Source organism: Podarcis vaucheri, assembly GCF_965113315.1.
Source record: "Podarcis vaucheri genome assembly, chromosome: 10".
NCBI classification, from domain to species: domain Eukaryota; kingdom Metazoa; phylum Chordata; class Lepidosauria; order Squamata; family Lacertidae; genus Podarcis; species Podarcis vaucheri.
In genome coordinates this window covers 1,986,104-2,011,942 of record NC_138748.1, presented here as the reverse complement: position 1 = coordinate 2,011,942, position 25,839 = coordinate 1,986,104, and the positions used below count along the sequence as shown (strand labels likewise).

The following is a 25,839-nucleotide window of genomic DNA, read 5'->3' as shown; positions in this document are numbered from 1 at the left end:
ACAATGAAAAGAGGCCCTGGGCAGCCAGTCAAGGTCATTAGACAAGAGGCAGCAGAGGCAGCTGCTGTGTGGTGCTGGCTTCCCACCTAGATTTGTTGTTTTATTTACCTGTGACATCACATGTGAGTAAAACTGCACATTATGGAAGAGAGGGGTGAGTATGAGCCATGGAGGCCAAGTCACTCAGAGACCAAGAAAGGGGGAAAGATATCCAGGAGGGCCTAGCCTAGCCTTCAAGCCCATTACCATGAGGGAAACAACTGAGGCTAAATTGTAGATTTATACTTGTAACCTGCTTCAATGCTACTTTGGCAATTAAGCAGTGCGTACATAGATAAATCAATACTAGATGATTCATCAGTAGCGGCCGTGCGGTGGGCTGGAGCCCCCCTTGACTCTGACAATGTTGCAGCTTCACCTAGATAAGGTGGGAGAGAGGAAGGGTGGGGTCAAGGTTGGTAAGGCAGTCATGTTGGATGGGCTCTGCTGGTGCATCCTGCTCCATGGCTCTCTCCTACCACACCAGCCACTACTGAGATGTATGCACATTTATTTCACGGCAACTACATATCTATACCCTGTAAAATCTAATGAGATTTGCTGTAGCCAATCAGACACAGTGTTGAAACTGAAGGGAACCTGTACAAGAAACTCTAGCATTCCCTATGCACAGGGAGGAAGAATCAATAGGATACGGCAGGCACAGATTTAATTTCTATACAGTGCTCACCTTCTGGTTCTTTCAGAATACAGTGGTACCTTGGGTTATAAACACTTCAGGTTACAGACTCCGCTAACCCAGAAGTAGTACCTCGGGTTAAGAACTTTAGCTCAGGATAAGAACAGAAATCATGCAGCTGCAGCGTGACAGCAGCGGGAGGCCCCATTAGCTAAAGTGGTACCTTTAGCGGAGGTTAAGAACAGTTTCAGGTTAAGAACAGACCTCCAAAACAAATTAAGTTTGTAACCAGAGGTGCCACTGTACACCTCCCTTCCTCCAGGGAAAGAAATATGCTCATGGAAATCAATGGTGAAAGGTAGGATTTCAGCATACCTGCAACTGGACAGCAGTATGTCCTTCCCAAAACAAAAGGTAGTAGCAAAGACAGCAGTCCCTCTTCTTCCTAACTCATGTGTTATTTTGTGCTTTAGTTTTTAAATATGTAAAACAGCAATCTAAATCAGGGATGTCCGTGGAGTATCTGGTCTTAATACCCCTTTCTGCACCAAGAACCAGACCCAGTAATGATCCATGTAAAACTGGTATGATACCTGGGCATAATGCATTAATTTATTAATTAAAGTCACTGTTGAAAGGTTTGGTCAGGGTACATACTGGAAGCTGAATATAAATCTGATGACCACACATGCAAGGTCTTAAACTCATCTTTACTATGTGGCCAATTACTGAGCCAGCACAGAGAGTCTATCCACACTGTCTGAGAAATTATGCTGACCATTTTAGATTTGCTTTTTCAAAGAACTTGGTCACCACTGGCTCATTTTCATCTAGCTGTGAGTCCTGCAAGTCCTAGTGGAATCTACACACATATAAAAAAATGCTGTGAAAATGCTTTAACGTTTTGAAAAACACATTGAATTTTGCATAGCTCGGTTGCCATCTAGTGTCCAATTTGTATATTGCGCTTTACAACACATTTAAAACGTTTTACTTGCAGCTGTGTAGCTGAGTCCCTGGTCTGTGCTTGTTTAAAATGTGTTCTGTTTTGTAATGGTTAATGAATTATCTTAAAAAAAAAATTTATTCCTTTTGTTGTGAGCTGCTTTCAGCATGGTTTTACCATGAAGAAGTGACATACAAAAAACTCAAACTGATGATGATGATTCTTATCATGCTCCTGGGGATGGCATAAAATAATAAAGCTTTTCTAAAGTGCTTCACATACATTATTAACTCAGTATTCTTTATAACATGCTTGTAAAGTAAGTTAGCATTATTATCCTCTAATTATAGATGCAAGTTACTGGCTTGCCTCAGTTCATTGCTAAGGTGATAATTGAATCAGCGTCTTCTCATAACTACTGAGCACAGCAATTTCAAATACACACACACACACACACACGGGAAATTAGAAATCCTGTCATGACTTGGACGCTATATTCATTAATATTCCATACAAACTATCCCAACATAGACAGGTATTGACACTAATTGTCACTGTTCTTTAAGGAGAGAGATGTGCTTGTTGTTCTTCAGGTAGAAACTTCTGAAACAGAATCTGCAATTAGAGTCAGTACAGATCAGCTTTTCAGATTTGACTTGTGACTAAGCACAAGTCGTTGTTGACTTCTGGATCTAAAATGCTTTGGAGCCATGTCACATGAGTGTCTCTCTTTTTTTCTACACAGTATCACATGGACACACAGAAATTCTGATCAGAATGCTGACATACACTGCTTGATCTCAGAGAGTGGGACAAACTTTGGTTTGCATCTTCTGTGAACTAGGCCAATAGCATGTAACAAGCTCACAAATTATTGTACTTACTCCTGATTTTCTTTTGCCACTTCATTTCATTATACAGATCCTCTGTCTGTTGGAAAAAGTCATTTACTTTGCTTCCTTGTTCATCTCTCTCGGTAGTATGGAACACACGGTACTTGGATTCATGCGTGAGGAATTCACAGATATTTGGCACAGGGAAGACTATTTGTTCCATAGTCCTATCATGACGGACGATCTGCAAATATATGTTTCTCACTCAGATGCATACAAGGTTTGAATATCATATATAAACTGATTCTTGCTTCTATGGGCTGAGGAAAGGGACAAATAAGATGAAAGATACAGCTAAATTCTATCCATCTTCCAGACAATGTAATTTGGCACAGTTACAGTTTGTCTACAAGCAGGAAAGAGGGAAATATTAATTTCAAGGGTAGCAAAGTGACTGTTCTTTAACAGATGCTCTGCAAGCTTCACTTTGGGAGATTTTCAACTTCAGTCTTTGTCCTCCAAAATCCTAAGCATCCCTTGAAAGGTAGACAGAAATGTTTTGAAAATGATGCATCCCCAAAGCACAGCAAAGCTTATTTTTAATTATTTTTAATTGCAGAAAACAGTAAAATGCTAAGCATTACACAATGATTAAAATGATTTATTTTTAAAGAAAGTAACATGAGCTGGAAGTGCTGGTGAACACATGGGTCTTACATGCTGCCAGATGTGGGAGGGAGGCTTTGCCTCATGCCCTCCATGCACAAAAAACAATCTACATGTATGTGATCAGTGTCCCCATTAAAAAAGCCATGAGAAAGTTTTGTGAGTGGTACCTACTCACATACAAAGGTGGTCTCTGCATCTCACACATTGTGCTACACTGACCTGGGTCGCATGCAACACTAAGCCAATAATGAGAATTAATGGAGAGAATTCACTTACCAAGAATGAGCAAATATCCAGAGCTAAGAAGTATTTTGGTATAGCATTGCGTTTGAACTTGGGCTCATGGTTTGTCTCACTCCAGATAAATCATGAATGGTAAAGCATGATTTGGCTTGGTATTACATTTGAACTGGGCCTCTGTATATTGAGAGGGGATAGAGATGAGCCAGAGGTTCTCTCTAATGTGTGGCCCTGAATGTCTAAAAAGCAACATGCTGACTGTATTTGTATGTAACATTAAATCATGGTTTAGCACTATGTGGAAATGCTGTGGTGAGTCCAACAAAGCACCAGGTTCATCTGCTTGCCTCTTCAGAGCAGCTATAAGGACTTCTGCCCTAGAGGCTCTAGAGACTAGGACTGAAATGGTGTCCCTCCACAAACTTTAAAGTGTGGACCAAGGTTTATCAGCTGGAATGCAATGCTACAGTGAAAGCTGAAGTACAGGAAGGACATATATTATTATGCAGGATGAAGTCCTTCTGCGCTGATTTGTTTACTTGCCAGGACAAATTTTCCCCACAATTAGCATTCAGAACCTGAGCAAATAGTCTCAGCGTTTTGCCATCTGAACACTTAATCAAGAAGATTGTGACATTCCAGGTCCTACTGTCAACACCTGAAATTTAAGGTTTGAAAAGTGGCTTCAGTTTGGGCCAAAACTGATACACAAGGCAAACAATTAAAATGTCCCATTAAATGCTAAATTCATTCTATACTGATGCAAATGATTCAGTTTTGACTATCTTGATAAATGGGCACAACACTTTCTCAACTGCTCAAGCTTCTTGATGTAAGTTAAAACAGCAGTTTTATAAGAAAAATGCATTTCTTTGGTTGTGGCAGGATCCCCCATGCAAACGAGTTTAAAGACACTGGGATCAGTATCCTCAGAGCTAAAATCTTAGAAAAGCAATGCCCATTTCAAAATCTCTGGCATGAAATTCCCATGTTCCAAGTCCAAAAGTAGTTTGCTATAGTCATATGAACATAAGATTTGCCTTGCTGGATTAGACTAAGGTCCTTTGTTTTGTTTCCAGCAAAGGTCAGACAGATTGTCTAGACCAGCCGTCCCCAAGCTGGTGTCCTCAGATGTTCTAGGCACTAATTCCAAGTCATTAGGCCATGCTGGCTGGGGCTGATGAGAGTTGTAGTCCAAAACATCTGGATGCCACCAGCTTAGAGAACACTGGTGCAGAAGCTTGGGACACAGTGGTGCTGGCCATTAAGCATTGTCTGTCCCCAAGAAATGATACTTTGAAGTATACTGGTGCTAAACATGGAGACTGCATTTAGTCATAATGGCTTATAACTACTGTGCTGTTTTTCTAGAAAATAAGATGCCAGAACTCACCATGAACCAGGGGTGTAGCATGTGGAGGGTCAGGAGGGCTGCAGGCACAGATTTTTGAAGAGGTGCAAGGCGGCACAACCAGGCACCCCAATGACAGGTTCCCTTATCAAGACCAGAGCCATGAGGAGGCAAGACAAGACAATCCCAGGCTGGGCCTTCAGGGCTAGGGCGGTGCTGCCACCTGCACATGCCCCACCCCTTGGCCAGCTGAGAGGGAGGGCACCATTGCTGCCACCCACCAAGGAGAGGAGAGGCTCTGGCAGCTGCCTCCTTTTTCGTGAACATGGTGCCACAGCCTTCAGGTCTGCCCTCCTTGCTGGGCAGCTTCAAGCCTATTTCTCCCTCCCTTCACTTTGCTAAACTCTGTGCACACTGCCTAGTCTCCTCCATCTCCTGTCAGACCCCTGTGGCTTGGCCAGTGGAGAGGGCTTGGGTTGCCATGGCCATCCTCCGTGCCATGCCCCTGGCGCTGCCATGAACGCCTCACTTGTTCTCTTATAATGGCAATGGCGCCCACTGGAGAGGTGAGTTCTAGCTGAAGAAAAGCCCTGCTAATCACTAATTGAAAAATTTAAAAAGAGAATAACTTGTTAATGTCTCTTAATCCTTTCAAAATCCACCTAGGCTAGTGGCCACCACCAGACCTTGTGCTGGTAATTTCTAGATTGTGTGCTGTGTGAAGAAATACAGTATTTATCTGTGTATAAGTTAAGGTTATTTTATTTTAAAAATATGCTAAAAATTGGGGGTCATCTTATACATGGATAGTGTATAAGCACCGGTGGCATATCTCTTCTTTCTTGTATATAAAAATGCAAGAAGGGCCTTTACACTCCCCAGAAGCTCAGCTCTGCCCTCACTGGTCCTGGAAGGAGCTCAGTGACTTTGCGCCTGTTCATTGGAGGAGATAGGAAGCCCAGAGCACTTGTTCGTTAGATGTTCCTTTTATGAAGAGGCATGTAGTAAGACCATTGATCCCCTACTGGTGAGGCTCGCTGACCTCCCAGAAAAGCAAAAATTCGACCTTTTCCTGTTAGGCAAAAATCAGAAAATGACTAGCATGGTCGCCAGATTCTGTGTATAGGCCTGCAGGCACAGACCATATCCCAACTCAAACTAGTTTGTTAAGAAAATCCCCAAACTCGGATCTATGGGTGACTCTGGGTCAACTACCTGCGGTAGTTTATTGTTGTACATTGTTTTAAAATTTATTGCTGTACATTGTTTTAATTGTTTGTTTTCCTTCTGTGACTGTACCCCAAGTGTGTTTTATAAGCTGGTCTCCGACCGTAATAAATTATCTATCTATCTATCTATCTATCTATCTATCTATCTATCTATCTACACGGATAGTGGAGAGGTGGGATGGGCAATTGGTGGCTGCTGCAATTGCGGGTGATTGGTGGGTGCGACAAGGCCGCTGGCTACTGGCTGCTCCGGCAATTGGGCGGGCGATTGGCGCTTGCTTTCGGCGAGTGTACAGATGATTGGTGGATTTGTCGACGTGCACACAATTGGCTGTGGCGGTCCTGTGGGTGAACAATTCTTGGCACTCCCCCCCCCCCAAAGCTCAGCAACTGTGGGCAATCCTCCCGAAAAAAGCTCAACAACTCTGGGCAATCTCCCCAAATTTTCTCAATTTGGAGTCCCAGAAAAGAAGGGGCATCTTATACATGGGGGCATGAGGTTTAACACAGAAAAATACGGTACTTAATTTTGTCTACTCTGCACATCCTTCTTCACATTGTTCAGAACTGAATGGTGGCTGTCACATCCCCCTCCCTCTTTTAATGCACTGTCCCTTAGAGTGGAACTCAAGTGGATGCCTCATTTAAATAAAGGACTAGAAATTATCTCCAGCTTCCTCTACTCCACTCCCTGCAATGAAGATTCTTAACGAGATGGCTAACTTTGACGTTCATGGAACTGGGAGGTTCAGAGGCATTTTCCAGAGGTCCAAGTGTGTTGACTCTACATGTTTTGCATTCTGTGAACAACTCTTTACCTCAATCTGGGCTGTGTGATTAGCATAGTGCTTCAAAGCATCATCTCCTTCTTCTGGATCAGACCCAGGCTTCAGCATGTGCTGCAGTATTTTATTGTGGCGAGCCAGCTAGAAGGCAAAGGGTGGAAACTATTTGATTCAGTCCCTGTCAGAACTCTCTCCCCATCTCTGCAAAACCCATAAACACATATTACATACTACAATGAGTAAGGCTTGTTTCTTCCATCAGTAAGAATAAAAATATGCCCATCCTCAAGGGTCAACCATGGGTCCTGGTTGTTGTTCGATGATGCTTACCCTGTGCCCTCTTCTACACAACTGTTAAGTGAATCCTGTCCTCCACTGAATCCAATCACCCTTCACGTTATACATCTGACAAAGTAAGCAGCAGTCCACAAAATCACAATACAGTCATACCTTGGAAGTCAAACAGAATCTGTTCCAGAAGTCCATTCGACTTCCTAAATGTTTGAAAACCTGCAGCTTATCAGAAGCTGCAAAAGCCCCGTCAGACATTTGGCTTCCAAAAATAGTTCACAAACTGGCACAGTCACTTCCAGGTTTGCAGTGTTCGGGAGCCAAAATGTTTGAAAACTAAGCTGTTCAAAAACCAAGGTACGGCTGTACAATGTATTCATGTTAAGGATTCCTTTAGACCCTTTGCCATTTTTGCTACCACACAGTTCACCTTCTAGAGCTTTGCCAAGAAGTTTCTCCAAAGTGTGTGTGTGTCCTGGGAGGTTGTGTAAGATCTTGTGTTTGGTTAAGCATTCAGTGGCTGGAGAATGTTGAATGAGGGTGCCAACACTTATAGTTTGAAAACGTGCATTTAAAAAAAGGAAGGAAGGAAAAGCAAAGCAAGAAAAGAAAAGCAAGATGGAATTGGGTAGTTTTTAAAAATGTTTTTAGCTAGACTCCCTGTAATAACAGTTATAAAGTTATTTCCACTCTCTGTGTACCATCAAAGCTGAATAGTGATTTCTATTATGCATGTAGCAACTTCCCTTCCAAAATCTAGTATTGTTTTATACTCTTAACACCTTACCACACAGACAACAATTTGTTAACAAACTTTAAAAACAGCAGGGTATTAATCACTGAACAATGGGAGATCCTGGAATCACATGTTGAGAGGTTTAATTAGGCTGATTATGTTCTCTGTAGCAACTGAAAGAGCTAATCTTTCCCTAGCAAGTAGTGGCATGGATAGGCCACTGGAAGCCAGGCCTAACCTCCCTTTTGATTCATTTCTTCAGATAATTTCACTTGAACTTGACCCAGGCTGGGATTTGCTCTGGTATATCTGTCATTGTTTGTTAAGTCCACTGCCTTGTCCATCCTTGAGCCATTTCCCACAGTCACCTTGTTGACCTACTCCATGCTCATGCCTTCTTTCTGGGAACGGAATGCTATGTGAGCCCCAAAACTCCTACAGTGGGTACCAAACTGGTGATCTGAGGGATGTCAGATGAGGAGTTAACTTGTGCATCACAATCCTGCTCTGAACAAAGGAGGGATCTGCAGGGAGACCAGCCCACACTCCTTGCACCAACAGGACAGAGCATTCTAGGTGGAATTCCCAGAATATGGCAAAGAGAGGACAGGGGCCCTGACAATAGTTTCATACAACTATTAAAAGTGAAGGGACCCTGTTTTCTTTTCCGTCTGCCCCCTTCCTGTTTAATCAATGTATATAATGCTTAACTGAAAAATTGGTGCTTCTAAACAGTCTCTAAAAGCAGCAGGGTCAGCTTTGCTCACTCAGTCTGAGCACCTAGCCCTGCCGCTGCCATTGTATGCAGATGGCCTTCATCTCCTTCTCCCTCGCTGCACCCTCTACTGAACATGATCCAGGTCTGACAGCATCCTTGTCCCCCTCCCCCATATTATATATCCTTTTTTGAATTATTTATATCTGTCCTGTAAATTCCATGTTTAAGTCCTTCCTGTCCTTGAATTTTCCCTTCCCTATTCTGTTTCCTGTCTCTAAAATCTTATCAGGGGACTGATGGAAAATGGCACTTTTTTGTTTTTATTGTATGCCAATATAAGGACTGTTGTCCAATGGTGGAGTAAAAATATGAGAAACTACATAATAAATACATATACCCAACCTTTGGGTATATTCAGTTGAAGACTGAATGGGCTAATGCATGAGGGCCTCTTCTGATTGGGTCAGGTGGCTTTTAGACTTCACACACACACTACTTCTCCTTCCCAACATATGGTTCTGCTGCACATTTATGGTCTTGGTGGTTTATGTCTCTCATCTACTTGGGATCTTTGCTATGCTAATACCTAATTACTCCAGGGACTGCTGAACTAAGTGTGATGCAAGGAAGGATTTCTCAATTAAAGGTTGTGTGGTCTTGCCCTTCAATCAAGGTGGAATCTTAGTCAGGAAATCTCTCATGCATGATCAGAAGATCATACTATATCTGAGAGGAGGAAACCCACTGCAAATTCTTTATCTCTCCTAAAATTAAAATGTAGAACTTTTTGTAAAACTTCTTGCAGATTCCCTTTAATACAAAATTGCAAGCTCTGCCTTCATCTCGTACAAGCGTGTTTCAGCTTAGCAGAGGGTGCCTGCTGCAATATATTGTTTCAGTAATGAGTCTGGTTTATTGCATTGCATGTCCCTCTGAGCACACTATCTAGATGCGCTATACTGTAAGGTGACTTTAGGTGAGGCTACCTTGAAAGGAGGCATTCATAAAAATGGAATACAACATTTATTGCTTTTCAATAACCTCCAGGTGGTCTACAAGCAAAAAAGACATCTCTTCCACCTCTTCCCTGAATCTTTCACAAATCTGAACTGAAAAGTGAAAGTTGTTTTCTTTCGGGTCCATGTGCCCTTGCCAGTAATGGGGATCCAACATTACAAAATGGCATCTTTGATCTTGTAAAAGTTACAGGGATCTACAAACATAATTGGTTAAAAAAACCACACCATAATGGGCAGAATCCAGCTGAATGTCCTCCTGAGCAGGACAATGCTGCTGGATTGTGTCCATTATCTGCAGCATATGTAAATAAATCAGTGAATGTACTGATTCATTATTATGACGACTATACTGTTAGGCTTTGAACAGCGAATCTTGCAACAGGAATCTAGCTCTGGATACAGCAACAGGTGATTCTTCCAAATGAATGATTTCTTTATCTAAGGCTGGTATTATGGACACTCATACAGAGAATGTATGAATGATTTGATTATTATTATTATTATTATTTTAAAAAGATGGATAAAAGAAGAAATGGTTTATCTAGTCTCCTAGCAGTGTTTTTCTAGGTAGACTTTCATTTTGACTGAAGGTCAAGGTTGCTGAATCCTTAATCAAAGGAGCCTTTCTTGCCTCAAATTTAGTTCAGCACCAATCCCAGATGTGATTAAACATACACAATAGCAAGAATGCTTAGTAAGTGGGATGTGTTTTCTAATAAGATTCTATACTGGACATAAGCAATAATATAATCTCTGAGGCCATTTCCAACTCTGAAGTGTTTCTCTGTACCTCATCAGATTTTCTCAAAGTCCTAAGAAATGCAGCTGTCAGCTAGGAAAAATGGTACATGGCCTCATGGGTCCATGTGTAAATTTGAAAATCTATTAGCTAATGATGAGAAGAGCCCCAGGCCTCTTTAGTAAAGAAGTAAAGGACTCACCAAACCACCTCTACAGAACTAAGTCAACTCGGGTCTCTGAAAAAGAAAATCTGGTAACAAAAACCCGTACACATGAAACTGATACAAATGCAAAAGCACATTTATTGGTCTGAGGATTTAGGATTTTTCACTTTTCAAAGTTCAAGTTCTCAAATATTGTAGCTGAGATGCAACAGAGCTGACAGCTGTGGTTCTGCATCCTCAATGCAGATGCAAATTCAAAGGTAAGTGCTATTAGGGGTTTTCAGTGGGCTGTTCTGATCTACAGTAGTAAGAATACACTTCTAGGAAGAGCGTGCTATGCACCCTGCCCTTTCGGGTGATTGCACCTCTGTGTTAAACATGCATTTAAAGCAAGGCTCACTACATAAACAGACAGTATTCTTGCTCTCACTGAGTTTATGATGATATTGGGTGTCATTCCGTGTTGTCTGTGTGTAAGTGGAATGGACTTTTGATCACACAGAAGGACTTCTTCTCTTTCCTGTCCTCTCCCCTGGAGCTGTTCACAACACTCCCAGCATTATGACTCACCTTCCTAAATGAATATGCAAGATGCATGAAGATGAGAGCATCCTAAAACATGCTTGTTCCTAGTAGACCTGGGTTCGGAGTTGACAGGGTATAGAAACAAAGCCAACATCCTGAGATGTTAAGAGAGAAAGCCTCAGAACTGAAAGGCCTGCAGCTGCTGAGACTAGGTGTCATTTCTGTGGTTGATGAATGATTGCAAATCACAGCAATGATGTGCTTCTACAAGTGCCACACAGTGCCCATTCTGCATGTGTAAAGAGTCTTTCCTTTAGTGTGACAGAACTTGACTTTGGAATTCCCCTACTGACATAGGAAGGTGCCATAACTGTACTCCTGTAGACTTCTACCAAAAACTTTTGTGTTTTGTTGGGCCCATCAAGGCACATGATTGAACAGTTACATTTGTGTTTAAATTCACTTCAGATGTTTATTGTTTTTTGATGTTTTTAACAGTTTATAAATGTTTTCTATGAAGGCCTGAATTTTTTTATTTGCAAATGGTGTCGTGCATAATACCTTCCACCAAGTTTGCTACTTGTATTGTTTTATTCACACTACTTTCTTGCAGTACAGATATGTGATTCCAAACTGATTGTTACTGTGTGTGTTTTAATCTACAAAGGGTTAACATGGATTGGATCTGTGATAGCCTTATTATTAGTGCTGCAATTGTTCATTAGATCAGGCAACTGATTACAATACTTTTGATCAATTAAAATGTGTTTCTGATTAGCTGGCAGATTTAAAAACAAAGAAATTAACATTTGTCTAATGCAAACATTTAGAAAAACAGCAAGTGTTATCTTAGAAGACTTTCCCTTCTTGACATGCATAGGAGGGAATTCCTTCTAAAAAATGCTGCCCATCTAAAAGCAAAGAAATGCACACTTTTCATTTCAGAGCTATTATATTCATGTGCAAATATATGAAGATTTGCTTAAATAATTCATCAATTACAACTCATGCAGCTAGCCAAATCTTGGATCTCTTTAATTAGGCAGCATCTCTGTTTATCATCATTCTTAGGCTAACACCTGTGCTTGTATGTGAGAAATTATTATTATTATTATTAATATCATTATTTTAAAAAATACTCAATGGGGCAAAACTCCTTAAATGAGAGATCAAATGCTTGCTCTCCTCCACCAGAGTCTCACTGAAGTCAACAGGATATGCATTGTCAGGTCACATGTCTGACTCTGAGCTAAGTTATGACACTAAAGGATAATACTCTAATGGGCAAAAAGTCAACAAGATGCAGAGAGAGAAAGTTGCCAAGGATTCTCTTCGCAACAGAACAGCACCTTCAGACATTTGTTTCATATTTCTGGGGCTCATAAGTGTCAAGCCCCTGTTGCACCTTCCACACTGGATCTTTAGAGAGAGCGTAAAGTAGTGTTATATACCATTTTAATGAACTGCAAGGTTCTCCTATTTCAGTCCTACCAGTCCAAGTCAAAGTGCCTTGCAACAGCTTCTGATTCTGCTGGCATTTAACTAGATGGTGTCAGAATGACACTGCTATCTTGTCTCATCAGGATGATGACTACAAAAACAAACATGCAGAACATAAAAAGTTCTATGACAAGCATCAGGCCTGGCAATCAATGATTTGAGTCCCAAGGGAGTCACGTTTCCATATTATCTCTGAGCTCTGGCACTGCAATCAACTGAGGTGCAACACTGCTCAGAGAGAAATCTGCAAACTCAGCAAAGCCCCACACCAATTTCAGTCTAGGGACCTAACTTACACCTTTTGTGCAGTTAGGGGATTTTTCTTCCCAAGAGGGTGGCTGGAGTGGCTTTCCAGAGAAGCTGTTTTAAGACTTCAAGACATTATCACTCTATTTCTCATTATTTATAGTGCATTTATAGTGCACTTAAAAACCAGCAAATAAGAAAAAGGTACTGCTATGTACAGCTATTGTGCCTACCTAAAGAAAGTTGGGAGCACAGCTTTCAGGTGTAAAAAAGTATAGTCCAGAGTTCAAACATATTTATGTGTGCATCTGTATCTAAATCTATAAAAAACACCCATACACCCCTGTATGTTTCCTTGAGGTGTGTTTTCTCATTCCAATGAAAGGGAAATGAAATCTAGGTATGTGTAATTGCATTTGCATGTATTCAAACCATACCTCTCCCTTTCCTCTGTTGTGGTCTCTCCAACTGTCAAATATCAGATTTGTAAGCTGCAAGGAGCAGAAGTCTGTCCTTAACTATAATTAAGCAATTTCTGAGTTCTGACATTAACTGTACTTAAGGTCAATTGTTTCACATGGTTAAGTGTGAAAAGGGATTTGCCTCAGAGAAAAGCAGGCACAGAGATAGAGAGTACATGCTCTCAAAGCTGGCCCCTAATTTTAAAAAACTAGTTTAAAAAGAGCAAGTGCTATGCCTGTGCTGGCTTCTATTTCTGTTGTTTGTTAACAATGAATTGGGTTGGGGAGGTTCCCTGTAGAACAAACACATGATTTTACAGGTATGCAAAGATGGACCACAATCCGCTGGTGGGCCACTAGTCAATTTGTAGTGGACCATATAGCATTTGTTGGTTGTTGGGATTTTCCCGAAGAAGGTTGAACTAGGTAGCCCTAGTCTGATTAAGATCACTTGTTCTGTCTTAAGCAAGACTGAACATCCAGGATGATTTAACAAAGATTACTGATTTAACATTGCAGTCTTCAGCTGCGATGCTTACCCCATTTAGCTGGGGGCAAGCCTCATTCAATTCAATAGAATTTAATTCTCAGTACACATGGCTAGGATTGCACTGTTAATTAGCAAGAAATCTTATTAAGTGCATGCATGTGGGAGAAATGATCCTGGGTGTTCCCTGGTGAGAACAAGGAGTGCCAGGGTGGGGAATATGTAATTTTGCCCCCTCTGTTAATGTGAGCTTAAGACTGCGGAGAAAGCAGCAGAAGTGAGATTAACAACAACAACAACAACAACAACAACAACAACAACAACAACAACATATTATTATTTATACCCCAGGGATCTGGCTGGGTTTCCGCAGCCACTCTGGGTGGCTCCCAACAAAATATTAAAAATACAATAAATCATAGAATCATAGAATCATAGAATCATAGAGTTGGAAGAGACCACAAGGGCCATCGAGTCCAACCCCCTGCCAAGCAGGAAACACCATCAGAGCACTCCTGACATATGGCTGTCAAGCCTCTGCTTAAAGACCTCCAAAGTAGGAGACTCCACCACACTCCTTGGCAGCAAATTCCACTGTCGAACAGCTCTTACTGTCAGGAAGTTCTTCCTAATGTTTAGGTGGAATCTTCTTTCTTGTAGTTTGGATCCATTGCTCCGTGTCCGCTTCTCTGGAGCAGCAGAAAACAACCTTTCTCCTTCCTCTATGTGACATCCTTTTATATATTTGAACATGGCTATCATATCACCCCTTAACCTCCTCTTCTCCAGGCTAAACATGCCCAGCTCCCTTAGCCGTTCCTCATAGAGCAGAATACAGTGGCACTATTACTTCCCTTGATCTAGATGCTATACTCCTATTGATGCAGCCCAGAATTGCATTGGCTTTTTTAGCTGCCGCGTCACACTGTTGGCTCATGTCAAGTTTGTGATCAACCAAGACTCCTAGATCCTTTTCACATGTACTGCTCTCAAGCCAGGTGTCACCCATCTTGTATTTGTGCCTCTCATTTTTTTTGCCCAAGTGCAATACTTTACATTTCTCCCTGTTAAAATTCATCTTGTTTATTTTTGCCCAGTTCTCTAATCTGTCAAGGTCGTTTTGAAGTGTGATCCTGTCCTCTGGGGTGTTAGCCACCCCTCCCAGTTTGGTGTCATCTGCAAATTTGATCAGGATGCCCTTGAGTCCATCATCCAAGTCGTTGATAAAGATGTTGAATAAGACCGGGCCCAAGACAGAACCCTGTGGCACCCCACTAGTCACTCTTCTCCAGGATGAAGAGGAACCATTGATGAGCACCCTTTGGGTTCGGTCAGTCAGCCAGTTACAAATCCACTGAGTGGTAGCATAGTCAAGACCGCATTTTACCAGCTTCTTTACAAGAATATCATGGGGCACCTTGTCAAATGCCTTGCTGAAATCAAGGTAGGCTACATCCACTGCGTTCCCTTCATCTACCAGGCTTGTAATTCTGTCAAAAAACGAGATCAGGTTAGTCTGACATGACTTATTTTTCAGAAATCCATGCTGACTATTGGTGATCACAGCATTCCTTTCTAGGTGCTCACAGACTGTTTGCTTAATGATCTGCTCCAGAATCTTCCCTGCTATTGATGTCAGACTGACTGGGCGGTAATTATTTGGGTCCTCTCTTTCCCCCTTTTTGAAAATAGGGACAACATTTGCCCTCCTCCAGTCTGCCGGGACTTCGCCTGTTCTCCAGGAATTCTCAAAGATGACTGCCAGTGGTTCTGAGATCACATCTGCCAGTTCTTTTAATACTCTTGGATGCAGTTCATCTGGCCCTGGAGACTTGAATACATCTAAACTAGCCAAATATTCTTGTACTATCTCCTTAGTTATTCTGGGCTGTGTTTCCTTTGCTGAATCATTTGCTCCAAATTCTTCAGGTCGGGCATTGTTTTCTTTATCGGAGAAGACTGAGGCAAAGAAGGCATTGAGTAGTTCAGCCCTTTCTGTGTCCCCTGTTTGCATTTCACCATCTTCTCCTCTGAGTGACCCCACAGTTTCTTTGTTCTTCCTTTTGCTACGAACATACCCATAAAAGCCTTTTTTGTTGCTTTTAACCTCTCTAGCAAGCCTGAGTTCATTCTGTGCTTTAGCTTTTCTGACTTTGTGTCTACATGTGCTGGCTATTTGTTTGAATTCCTCTTTGGTGGTTTCCCCCCTTTTCCATTTTTTGTACACATCCTTTTTTAATCTTAACTCAGTTAAAAGTTCTTTACATAGCCACCCTGGCTTCTTTAGGCACCTTCCATGTTTCCGTCTCATTGGTATTGCCTGACGTTGTGCTTTTAGTATCTTCCTCTTAACAAACTCCCAGCCATCATGAACTCCCTTTCCTTTTAGTATTGTTGTCCATGGGATCTCACCCAGCACTTCCCTAAGTTTTATGAAGTCGGCTTTCTTAAAGTCAAGAAATTGAGTCCTAGTATGCTTGGCTGCTCCTTTCCGCTGTATAGTAAACTTCAGAAGAGCATGATCACTCGCGCCTAATGATCCTTCCACTTCTACCCCACTAACCAGGTCATCAACATTGGTTAGGACCAGATCTAAAATGGCTGTTCCTCTTGTTGCTTCTCCCACTTTCTGGACAATGAAGTTGTCTGCAAGGCCAGTGAGGAATCTGTTTGACCTTATGCTCTTGGCTGAGTTTGACGTCCAACAAATATCCGGGTAATTGAAGTCCCCCATTACTACTATCTCCCTTCCTTTTGCATGCTTGGCCATCTGTTCCAGGAAGGCATCATCTATGTCCTCCGTTTGGCTTGGGGATCTATAGTAAACTCCCACAATGAGGTCTCTGTTATTCTTCTCTCCCTTAATTTTGACCCAAATGCTCTCACTTTGGCTTTGAGGATCTAAATCTTGGATCTCTTCACAGGTATACACATCCCTGACATATAACGCCACTCCTCCTCCTTTCTTGTCTGGTCTGTTTCTCTGAAATAGATTGTATCCCCCCATTATTACATTCCAATCGTGGGACTTATCCCACCAGGTTTCAGTGATGCCTATTATGTCATATTTAGTTTGCTGTACCAAGAGCTCAAGCTCATCTTGTTTATTTCCCATGCTTTGCGCATTAGTGTACAGACATTGAAGTCCATTAATCATTCCCCCGTGTCTCTTATTTAAGGATTTTTTCCTCCCACCACTAGGTCCGTGTGCTGTTTTCTCCATTTGGTCTATGACATTTGGATGATCATCTTCATTAATTGATAGGCTCCTACCTTCAGGAGCACTGTCTCCCTCCCCCACATTAGTCAGTTTAAAGCCCTCCTGATGAGGTTTCTGAGATTTTTGGCAAAAACATTTCTCCCAACCGTTGTGAGGTGCAGCCCATCACTTGCCAGAAGTCCATCTTCAAGAAACTGCAGTCCGTGATCTAAGAATCCAAACCGTTCCTGTTTACACCATTTGCGAAGCCAGCTGTTCACTTCCACTATTTTCCCCTCTCTCCCTGGGCCACGTCGTTCAACTGGGAGGACAGATGAGATGACAATTTGTGCATTTAGTTGCTTCAATTTCCTGCCGAGAGCCTCGTAGTCTCTTTTGATCTTCTGGAGGCTATTGCTTGCAGTGTCATTGGTTCCCACATGAACCAAGAGGAAGGGGTATTTGTCAGTGGGTTTTATGATTCCTTGCAGTCGTTCAGTTACATCTTGGATCTTAGCCCCGGGGAGACAGCACAGTTCCCGAGACATCTTGTCAGGCCCACAGATCACTGCTTCTGTTCCCCTCAGTAGGGAATCCCCTATCACCACTACACGCCTCCTCTTGGGTTTGGTCGGGGTTCTTCCGTGAGCTGTCCGTTCCAAGGTCGCCTGCACATTCCCTGAGGACTGACTTTGCTGCTCGTCTTCATATACCTGATCGACTGTAATGAGGGAGAGATCCTCAAATGGAGTCTGCTCTTCGTCTTCCATGCTAGGGGAGAGGACCTCAAAGCGATTGTGTATTTCTAAGCAATCAGAGTGAACCCTGGGCCTCCTACTTCTTTGAGTCACGTTTCTCCATATATCTGGCTCCTGTGTTGGTGAACTAGACTCCTTCTCAGGGGAGTCCCCTGTCTCCTCCTTGGTGGAGACGGTGTGCTCTGTTGCTTCCAAGAAGAGCTCCAGCTCTCTAATTCTTTGGAGCGTAGCTACACGTTCCTCCAGTTGCTGGACTTTGTCTTTTAAGAGAGCAATCAACATGCAATTGCTGCAGGTAAAGCTGCCTGCAACCTTTGGCAAGATGGCAAACATTGCGCAGGAATCGCAGGCGACTGCAGCTGTTCCCTCCCCTTCCATCTTGAGATCGTGTCGTTGGGGTTGGCTACAGAGGTCCTCCATCATAAAAAGCTTGAAGACAGGACAAATAACTTCCCCCACACAAAAAAACACCTAGATCTCCCCCCACAAACGTTTGAGACTAGCTCCCCTAAATCTAAAAGATGGATCTAACTGCGCGCACCGCTAGGCGCGCGCCGCTGCCCTGCAAACTCTGATAAGCTCCTCCCACAGCTAATCCCCTGCCTCAACAGAAACCCTGCCCCCTCTGACCTTTACACAGGGAAAACAGCTAATCAGCCACAAAGAAACACACACACACACAAACATCAGACATTAAAAACTTTCCTAAACAGGGCTGCCTTCAGATATCTTCTAAAAGTCAGATAGTTGTTTATTTCCTTGACATCTGATGGGAGAGTGTTCCACAGGGCGGGCGCCACCACTGAGAAGGCCCTCTGCCTGGTTCCCTGCAACCTTACTTCTCCCAAAGAGGGAACCGCCAGAAGGCCCTCAGCGCTGGACCTCAGTGTCCGGGCAGAATGATGGGGGTGGAGACGCTCCTTCAGGTATACTGGGCTGAGGCCATTTAGGGCTTTAAAGGTGAGCACCAACACTTTGAATTGTGCTCAGAAATCTACTGGGAGGCAATGTTGGTCTTTCAGCACCTCTAAGGGTCTTCTGCTGGTTCCCTCACTGTGAGAAGTGAAGTTACAGGGAACTAGGCAGAGGGCTTTCTCAGTAGTGGCACCCTCCCTGTGGAATGCCCTCCCTTCAGATGTCGAGATAAAGAATTACAAAACTTTTAGAAGACATCTGAAGGCAGCCCTGTATCGGGAAGGTTTTAATGTTTGATGTTTTACTACGTTTTTATATATACTGTAATAATATTTTTATATAATAATATAAATGTTGTTGTTGTTATTATACTTGGTAGGTAGCACTGGTGGTCTCTGTTGCATTTCTGTATTTTGGATCTGGTAGTAGTTATTATGTTGCCATATGCTTGTTGCTGTTGTTTAGATAAATGTTTTTAGAGGATATCTTATCTAATTGTTTTGTGCTGCTTTAAAATGTTAATTGTTATTGTATCATTTGTATTTATTTGTGATTATTATGGTATAGTATCCATTCTGAAGGAAATCCGCCCTGAGTGCTCACTGGAAGGACAGATCATGAAACTGAGGCTCCAATACTTTGGCCACCTCATGAGAAGAGAAGACTCCCTGGAAAAGACCCTGATGTTGGGAAAGGAGAAGGGGACGACAGAGGACAAGATGGTTGGATAGTGTTCTCGAAGCTACCAGCATGAGTTTGACTAAACTGCAGGAGGCAGTGGAAGACAGGAGGGCCTGGCGTGCTCTGGTCCAGGGGGTCATGAAGAGTCGGACACGACTAAATGACTAAACAACATGGTATAGTAAACAGATCAGAGATTTCTTTGGCATATGGACTGGTATATAAGTTACCTAAATATTCTTACCATTGTATTCAGAAAATAAAATTGCTAGAAAATAATGTTAGGTATTTAAGTCAGTTTATGTCATGTTTGATCAAACATGGTCACTTTGGTCACTAGCAAGGCAAATCTGCTGCACCTAATGACATATTCCTTTCCTTCCACTAATAATTACCAATTAACTCAGATTACTACTATATGCTTACTAGAGAACCCAGGGATAATATTTTGCTTCCACTCAAAAGAAAAATGCTTCTCTCTCTCTATTTTTAAGAACTTTATCAATGGAAGTGAATGGCCAACTGTGCTAGACGATCAGGAGAGAGATTAATTCAAAATGATGTTTGTATACTGTGAAGACACATCAATATCATGTTGTGTAAATTTCTTTTAACCGTAGCAGGTGACAAAAGCAGTTTTCATGATGCCTATCAGGAGATAGTTGGGTTTGCATAGGTGATCTCAGCTAATGAAATGCCCAATTATAACAATGATTTAGATCAATAGCCACCTCCTCTGGATCCTAGAATTCAACAGCCCAACCACTGCTGTGACCTGACAAGTGAACATCATTGTGTACATTATCAATAAACATGACAGACTTTCCAAAGAATATGCATCCTGTTAAAAGCACAAGAAACCATTCTTTATTACTAACTAGCACCCATTATGTAAAAAATATTTTTAGTCTATTGGAATGGCTCCTAGAACAGTGGGGTGAATTCTTTCCCTTGTCCTTAGCCTCACACTTACTGTTACCTCTCATTATAGTTTCCTTTTTATACTGGAAAAGGCAGAGGATCAAAAGGGGAGAAAAATGAGTGTGGGGAAAGGAGATTGGGCCATGTTATTGATTCAGCAGAATAAAGCAGTGTAGCTTTTCACTGCTTTTACCTTTTGAGGAGGCAGGTGTTGGTGGCATTGTATGAGATACGTTTGAATGCACACATTCAAGAGTTAGGGAAGAACCATCTCTCCGCATAAAGGCAAATAGCATTCCATGTAGATTAGACTAAAATCTTCTCCTTGAAATGCTGGTTTTTACGTACAGGGGGTTCCTCCCCCATTTTTTGAGTACTGAAATGCCCCCCCCGCCCCAAGCCCAAGTTGGAACAGTCAAAGAAAGGCTCCACCACATGATTTTCCTGATTGTACAAAGTGGGCCTGAGTGCTTTCACCCTGTTTTTAATGCTACACTGTTGATTGGCACAATCCAATTCTATTATAATCAAGGAAGTTGTGCCAGTGAAAGAGAAGACTGTATCTGAAGCCTCTTCTACTATTAATGCAAATGGACAAAGCCTCTTTAAAGCAGAGGTGGAGATCCCAATGCTTTCCAGATGTTGTAGGACTATGTCTCCCATCATCTCTGCCCATTGGCAATCCCTGTTGGCTAAGACCAACTGGAGTTGCAGTCCATCAACATCTGGAGGCCTGCAGGTTCCCCACCCCTACTTTAGAGCCTACTGTGTCGTGGTGGCAATAAAATGCACGATGCTCAACATGCTTTGAATGAATGACCACAATAAATGGAAGAGAACTTGTGAAACAGATTGCATTCAACCCAGTCCTACTCAGAGTAGACTCACTGAATTGAATGAATCACAGTTAGCCATGACTATTAATTTCAACGGGTCTACTCTGAGTAGAACTTAGCTGAATACCACCTGTTGTATTTTCTAACACGTGTCTCTATTTCAAGCATTATTTGGAGCTTTTCCTTTTCTTTACCTTCCTATTAGTGTCACTTGCTCCTTCCTTTTTGTTCTCCTGAAGTTTGAGGCACAGTTAACAATAGACAAAACCAAGCACTGGAGAGACCAAGAACAGCAGGTGGGTTTGGCCCCCCTGCCCCTTTGAGGTTCAGCCGTCCTAGTGAGTATCTGCCATTCTCTCATACAGGAAAAGGGAGGACCTGAATCTGGAGAAAACAATGCTGGGGGGGGGGGGCAAAATCTTCTGATAGGATGGCTAGACTACCAACCAACCCTCATCTTATGGAGGGTGCAATGTGCCTCCATGCGCAGGACACACAAGGCACATTGCTCCCCCTCCCAAGCCTCCCCCACCTGCAATGCACAAGCCACATGCATCTCCCCAGTTACAACAACAAACATTTACCTCGTAGTTAGTAAACATTGCTCATCTCATGCAAATTATCTCTTCCTTTTTACTGGAGGTCGTAGGAAGCATCTAGCGATGCTGTATGCAACAAACAGGTTGCATTTCCCACCATTTCTGCCACTTTTGCCAGTATTTTACCATGGGTTGTGGAAATAATGTTGCATATGTAAACTCTCATAAATGGTTCAGCCCTATTACTTAGAATTTGCATCTCATCATAGGCTCTAACCACTAGTACAGGGGATGAGGCATTGCTCTTGATGGAAGCAGCAGTTTTAGGAGGGAATTAAGCTAACCATTTGTGATCTATGGAAACAGTGACCTTAAATGGCAGGTGGAAGTAGGATGAAAAAGAGAGGAAAACAGTAACACAAAAACAGCAAGCAAGAAATGTATGAGAAGATGCAACACAGGAAAATACTGAGAAGGAACAATAGCTTGCGTATGGGAGAGTAAACATGTGTGTCTTGCCAATGTCTCATCTAGGAGCATGTGGTGCTATCCTATATCCCACATTATATTGCAACATATTTATATCCAGTGCTTTTTTTCTTAAAAAATTGTTTAGGGGTATTCTCATTTTCCTTCTCATATTGAAATACTGCCCCTCAGCGAGGCCAAACTCTGATTACAAAATGTTTAGGGGTATGCATACCCCTGCATCCCCTAGAAAAAAGCACTGTTTATATCTTTTTAAGCATGGAAGGTCAGCAACTTACAATAATGCTTTTGGTAAGATCAACCACAAGTAGGAGCAGGAAAGGATGTGGCAAAATGCAGAACTGGCTACTGCCTTTTAAACAGAAACAGAAACTGAGAGTCTGAGTGCCCCCAAAATAAACTGTCATAACAAGGCTGAGATAACAAATAGAGGAACATGAATCTAGTTTCTGCGGCTTCTTGTAATCACTGCAGAGATTGCAAAGCTTTCCTGGGGCCAATTAAAATCCAGGATATTCTCCTGCTGGGACTCAAAGGCCAAGCTAAACCATATGAACTATGGCAAGCTTGTAGAATTTGTAACTCATCAAGCCAAGCACAGGCTAGTAGCCTACCAGTTTGCTAGTAAAACTGAATTATTGTGTCGTAAAATGATGCATGTCTAAAAAGTGTGTCACCAACATGAAAGGTTTGGAAAGCTCTGGTGTATAGGGTGTCACTTCTAGTTATCAGTGTTAGGCAATCTGAGTCAGCAGTATTGCTCAACTAACACTCAGGAAATGCTGACATACAGTAATCATCTCAGGGATTGCATTATCATTTTTTTGGTTATATGGGATGATCTTCTGTGGGACGATAAGTTGAGAAAACCCAACTAATGAAATCACAGCGTGTGGGTTGCATCCACTACTCTGCAGGCATAGTGCCACTGATGCAACGGGACTTCTTTTTCATCTCCTCCCCCTGCACGTCCCCCAAGTGTCTGGAGGTGATTTTGAGGGGCAATGGGAGACTAGAGGGGACAGGAGAGGAAGAGGAATTTCCATTGTGCATGCAGAATGCTATTGCACCAGTGGAGCTGCAGTGTTGCATATTGCTGCACCCAAGCTTCCCCTGCCCCCTTCCCCACCTTGAAATAACAGCTGTGTGGCCAAGGATGATATGCATACAGGCTTCCTATCAAATGCATTTTTCCAGCTGACAGGTCTGCTTTTTCAGGAGAGATGGGCAAAGCTTGATTGGTATACAGGACTCAGCTAACCAAGCTATTTTCCTATGAAGTCAGAAAATACCACGTCTCAGGAGTGCAATGGATCCAAATCCCAGGACTCCTGTTGAACGCTGCTCCTACTCCAATGGAGATAGGATTCTCCCCTCCCTTATCTGGTGGTGGGCAGCAGTGGAAGGAGGTCCCTGCCTCCTTTGCCACCTAGTAGGTCTCTGCCCTTTGAGTCTTTCTCATTTCCCAGGGTGCCTCCAATGGGGTTTGCTGCATGGGTGTGGGAAGTACTGGCACACTGCTTGGGAATGCACTGCAACAGGCCAAAATTTCACAGACACACAGAGAAATATTTTTGTAACAATTTCCAATGGTAAGGTATTAACTAACTTCAATCCCTTCCCTACTCACCCGGGACTAAGCCACACTGAACTCAGTGGGATTTACTTTTCAGTAGATGGGTACAGAATTAAAGCATTCACAGGGCAACGCAATGCAATACCTGATGAGCTAATATATAGATATTATGTCCAACATCTTTTGGCGAAATACCGTCACCCCCATTTTCCTCATCATGTTCACTCTCCAGACCTTGACTGTACGCATTCTTCATTACATCCACCTTCAAAACAAATTGAAATGCAGTTGACATGAAATATACTGACACTAGTTTCAAAGTAACAAATCAAATTTGGATTAATTTCAACAGTTCATTTCAGAGAGGACATACCATTACATATTTTTTTCAAATGAAGAGGAAATGTGCAAAAGTTCATTGGAGTATGTGGCAGGGGCGGGGGATCTAGTTCTCCTGAATACAGTGAAAGCTTGGGTTACGTACCGTCCTCCTTATGAACGCTTCAGGTAACGACCTCCGCTAACCCAGAAGTATGTCTCCTGGTAGTGAACTTTGCGAGTGGAAGTTGCATAGCAGCAGCGCAGCGCCCCATTAGTGAAACACGCCTCAGGTTAAGAATGGTTTTGGGTTAAGAATGGGCCTCTGGAACGAATTATGTTCGTAACCAGAGGTACCACTATATAAAGAAATTTTAGTGGGGGAGATGGAGTTATTTTTATTAAGGATAATGGTGCCCATTAAAAGGAAAACTAAGTGGACACCAGAGTTTCTCATTTCCAAGTTGCCGATCAATAGGGGTATCCAGCTGCTTGCTTTCAGAGAAATAAATAATGTGTAAAGGTCAGATAATCTTTCTTTCATCAGGAAACATCACAAAGACGGGGTTTTTTTTCTTCTTGGAAATAAATCAGACAATGGAAATTTTAAGAAGTTGCGGAACCAAAATATTACAGGAAAACTAGTCTGTATGACAAAAATGTTGACCAGATTTTTCTCTGGTGAGAAACTGTGAATAAGAGTTGTTTGAGCTGTTATATCCTTGGCAAATAACTAATTTTTGAAATGGAGGAGGGGATGAAAGGCCTGCAACATTGACTGCACCCACTTTTCCATGATTCTCAGACGTGGGGTCTATAGCCTTCATCTTTTGCTTCCCTTATTCATATCCACTCAGTATTGACACTGGCTGGGAGTCAGCAGTGGAGATCCGGGCTAGAAGTCTGACAGAGACTCTCTCTCTCTCTCTCTCTCTCTCTCTCTGTGTGTGTGTGTGTGTGTGTGTGTGTGAGAGAGAGAGAGAGAGAGAGAGAGAGGGAGAGAGAAGTCTGTAGTTGTATGCTGGAGGAGAGCTGCAGAGAATGGGGATGGAGTTGTCAAAGCCCTCTTGCAGTTCATACTGGGAAAGACTGGGTGAAAGTGGAATTTGCTGCAAGGAGCGTGGTGGAGTCTCCTACTTTGGAGGTCTTTAAGCAGAGGCTTGACAACCATATGTCAGGAGTGCTCTGATGGTGTTTCCTGCTTGGCAGGGGGTTGGACTTGATGGCCCTTGTGGTCTCTTCCAACTCTATGATTCTATGATTCTATGAAAGAACCTTTCCCTGCATCTTGAATTGTACAAGGAAAAGCAGCTGATCTGAACAATACAAAGGTGGGTGGGTGGAAGCTGAGGTTAGAGGAATATTGGAGAAATCCTCAAATACCAACATTCAATCAATAAAATGCAAAGTAATGCATTATTTGCTGGCTCATCTTATCTATTTATCAAAATCATTTTATCCATATCAAAATCTCTTACCATTCAAGGATCCCAAAATGATTTACAAAATGAAATCCCAACACTAAAATATTAAAAACATGTAAAATCAAAGAAGTATTCAAATATACATTAAAAATCTAAATAAAATCAACAACAAACAATAATCATGGTCAGCAATATACACAATGCCAAAAATGAGCCAATAACCTAGTTGGGTTATTGAGCAAACAAATGTGTTTTCAGCAATCATTGGCTGCAGCCTGCTGTGGGTGCGGGAGTGGGGTGAGGGAATATGTTTCAAAGAGTTGCACCGCTACAGAGAAGACCTGCAAATAACATGTGGTAAAAAAATGTCACCACTAAGAAATCCTCCTCTGATTATCTTAACATCCTGCCAAAGACCTACACAGGGGAAGGCTATCTTTTAGGTATTCTGGTCCTGAGCTGTTGGCTTAATATGTCAGCAACAAAGCCTTGAAAATGGCTTGGTGGCTAACAGGCAGCCAGTGCTTTTAGCACAGGTGTAACGTGTGCACGCAGGTGTAACG

At 42.3% G+C, this 25,839-nt stretch overlaps 1 protein-coding gene across 7 annotated transcripts in view; it reads right to left on the bottom strand.

The window, feature by feature from the left end:
* Positions 1-25,839, bottom strand: part of ITPR2 (inositol 1,4,5-trisphosphate receptor type 2) — a 387,592-nt gene that overhangs the window by 55,937 nt on the left and 305,816 nt on the right. For 6 of the 7 annotated variants that reach the window (XM_082240063.1, XM_082240060.1, XM_082240061.1 and 3 more), the window contains 3 exons: positions 23,680-23,799; positions 6,766-6,873; positions 2,510-2,702 (listed from right to left, as the gene is read on the bottom strand). In XM_082240063.1, the coding sequence (XP_082096189.1) occupies positions 2,510-2,702; positions 6,766-6,873; positions 23,680-23,799 (421 nt within the window). The remainder of the gene's footprint in view (positions 1-2,509; positions 2,703-6,765; positions 6,874-23,679; positions 23,800-25,839) is intronic. The other variant, XM_082240062.1, reaches the window with a different exon arrangement.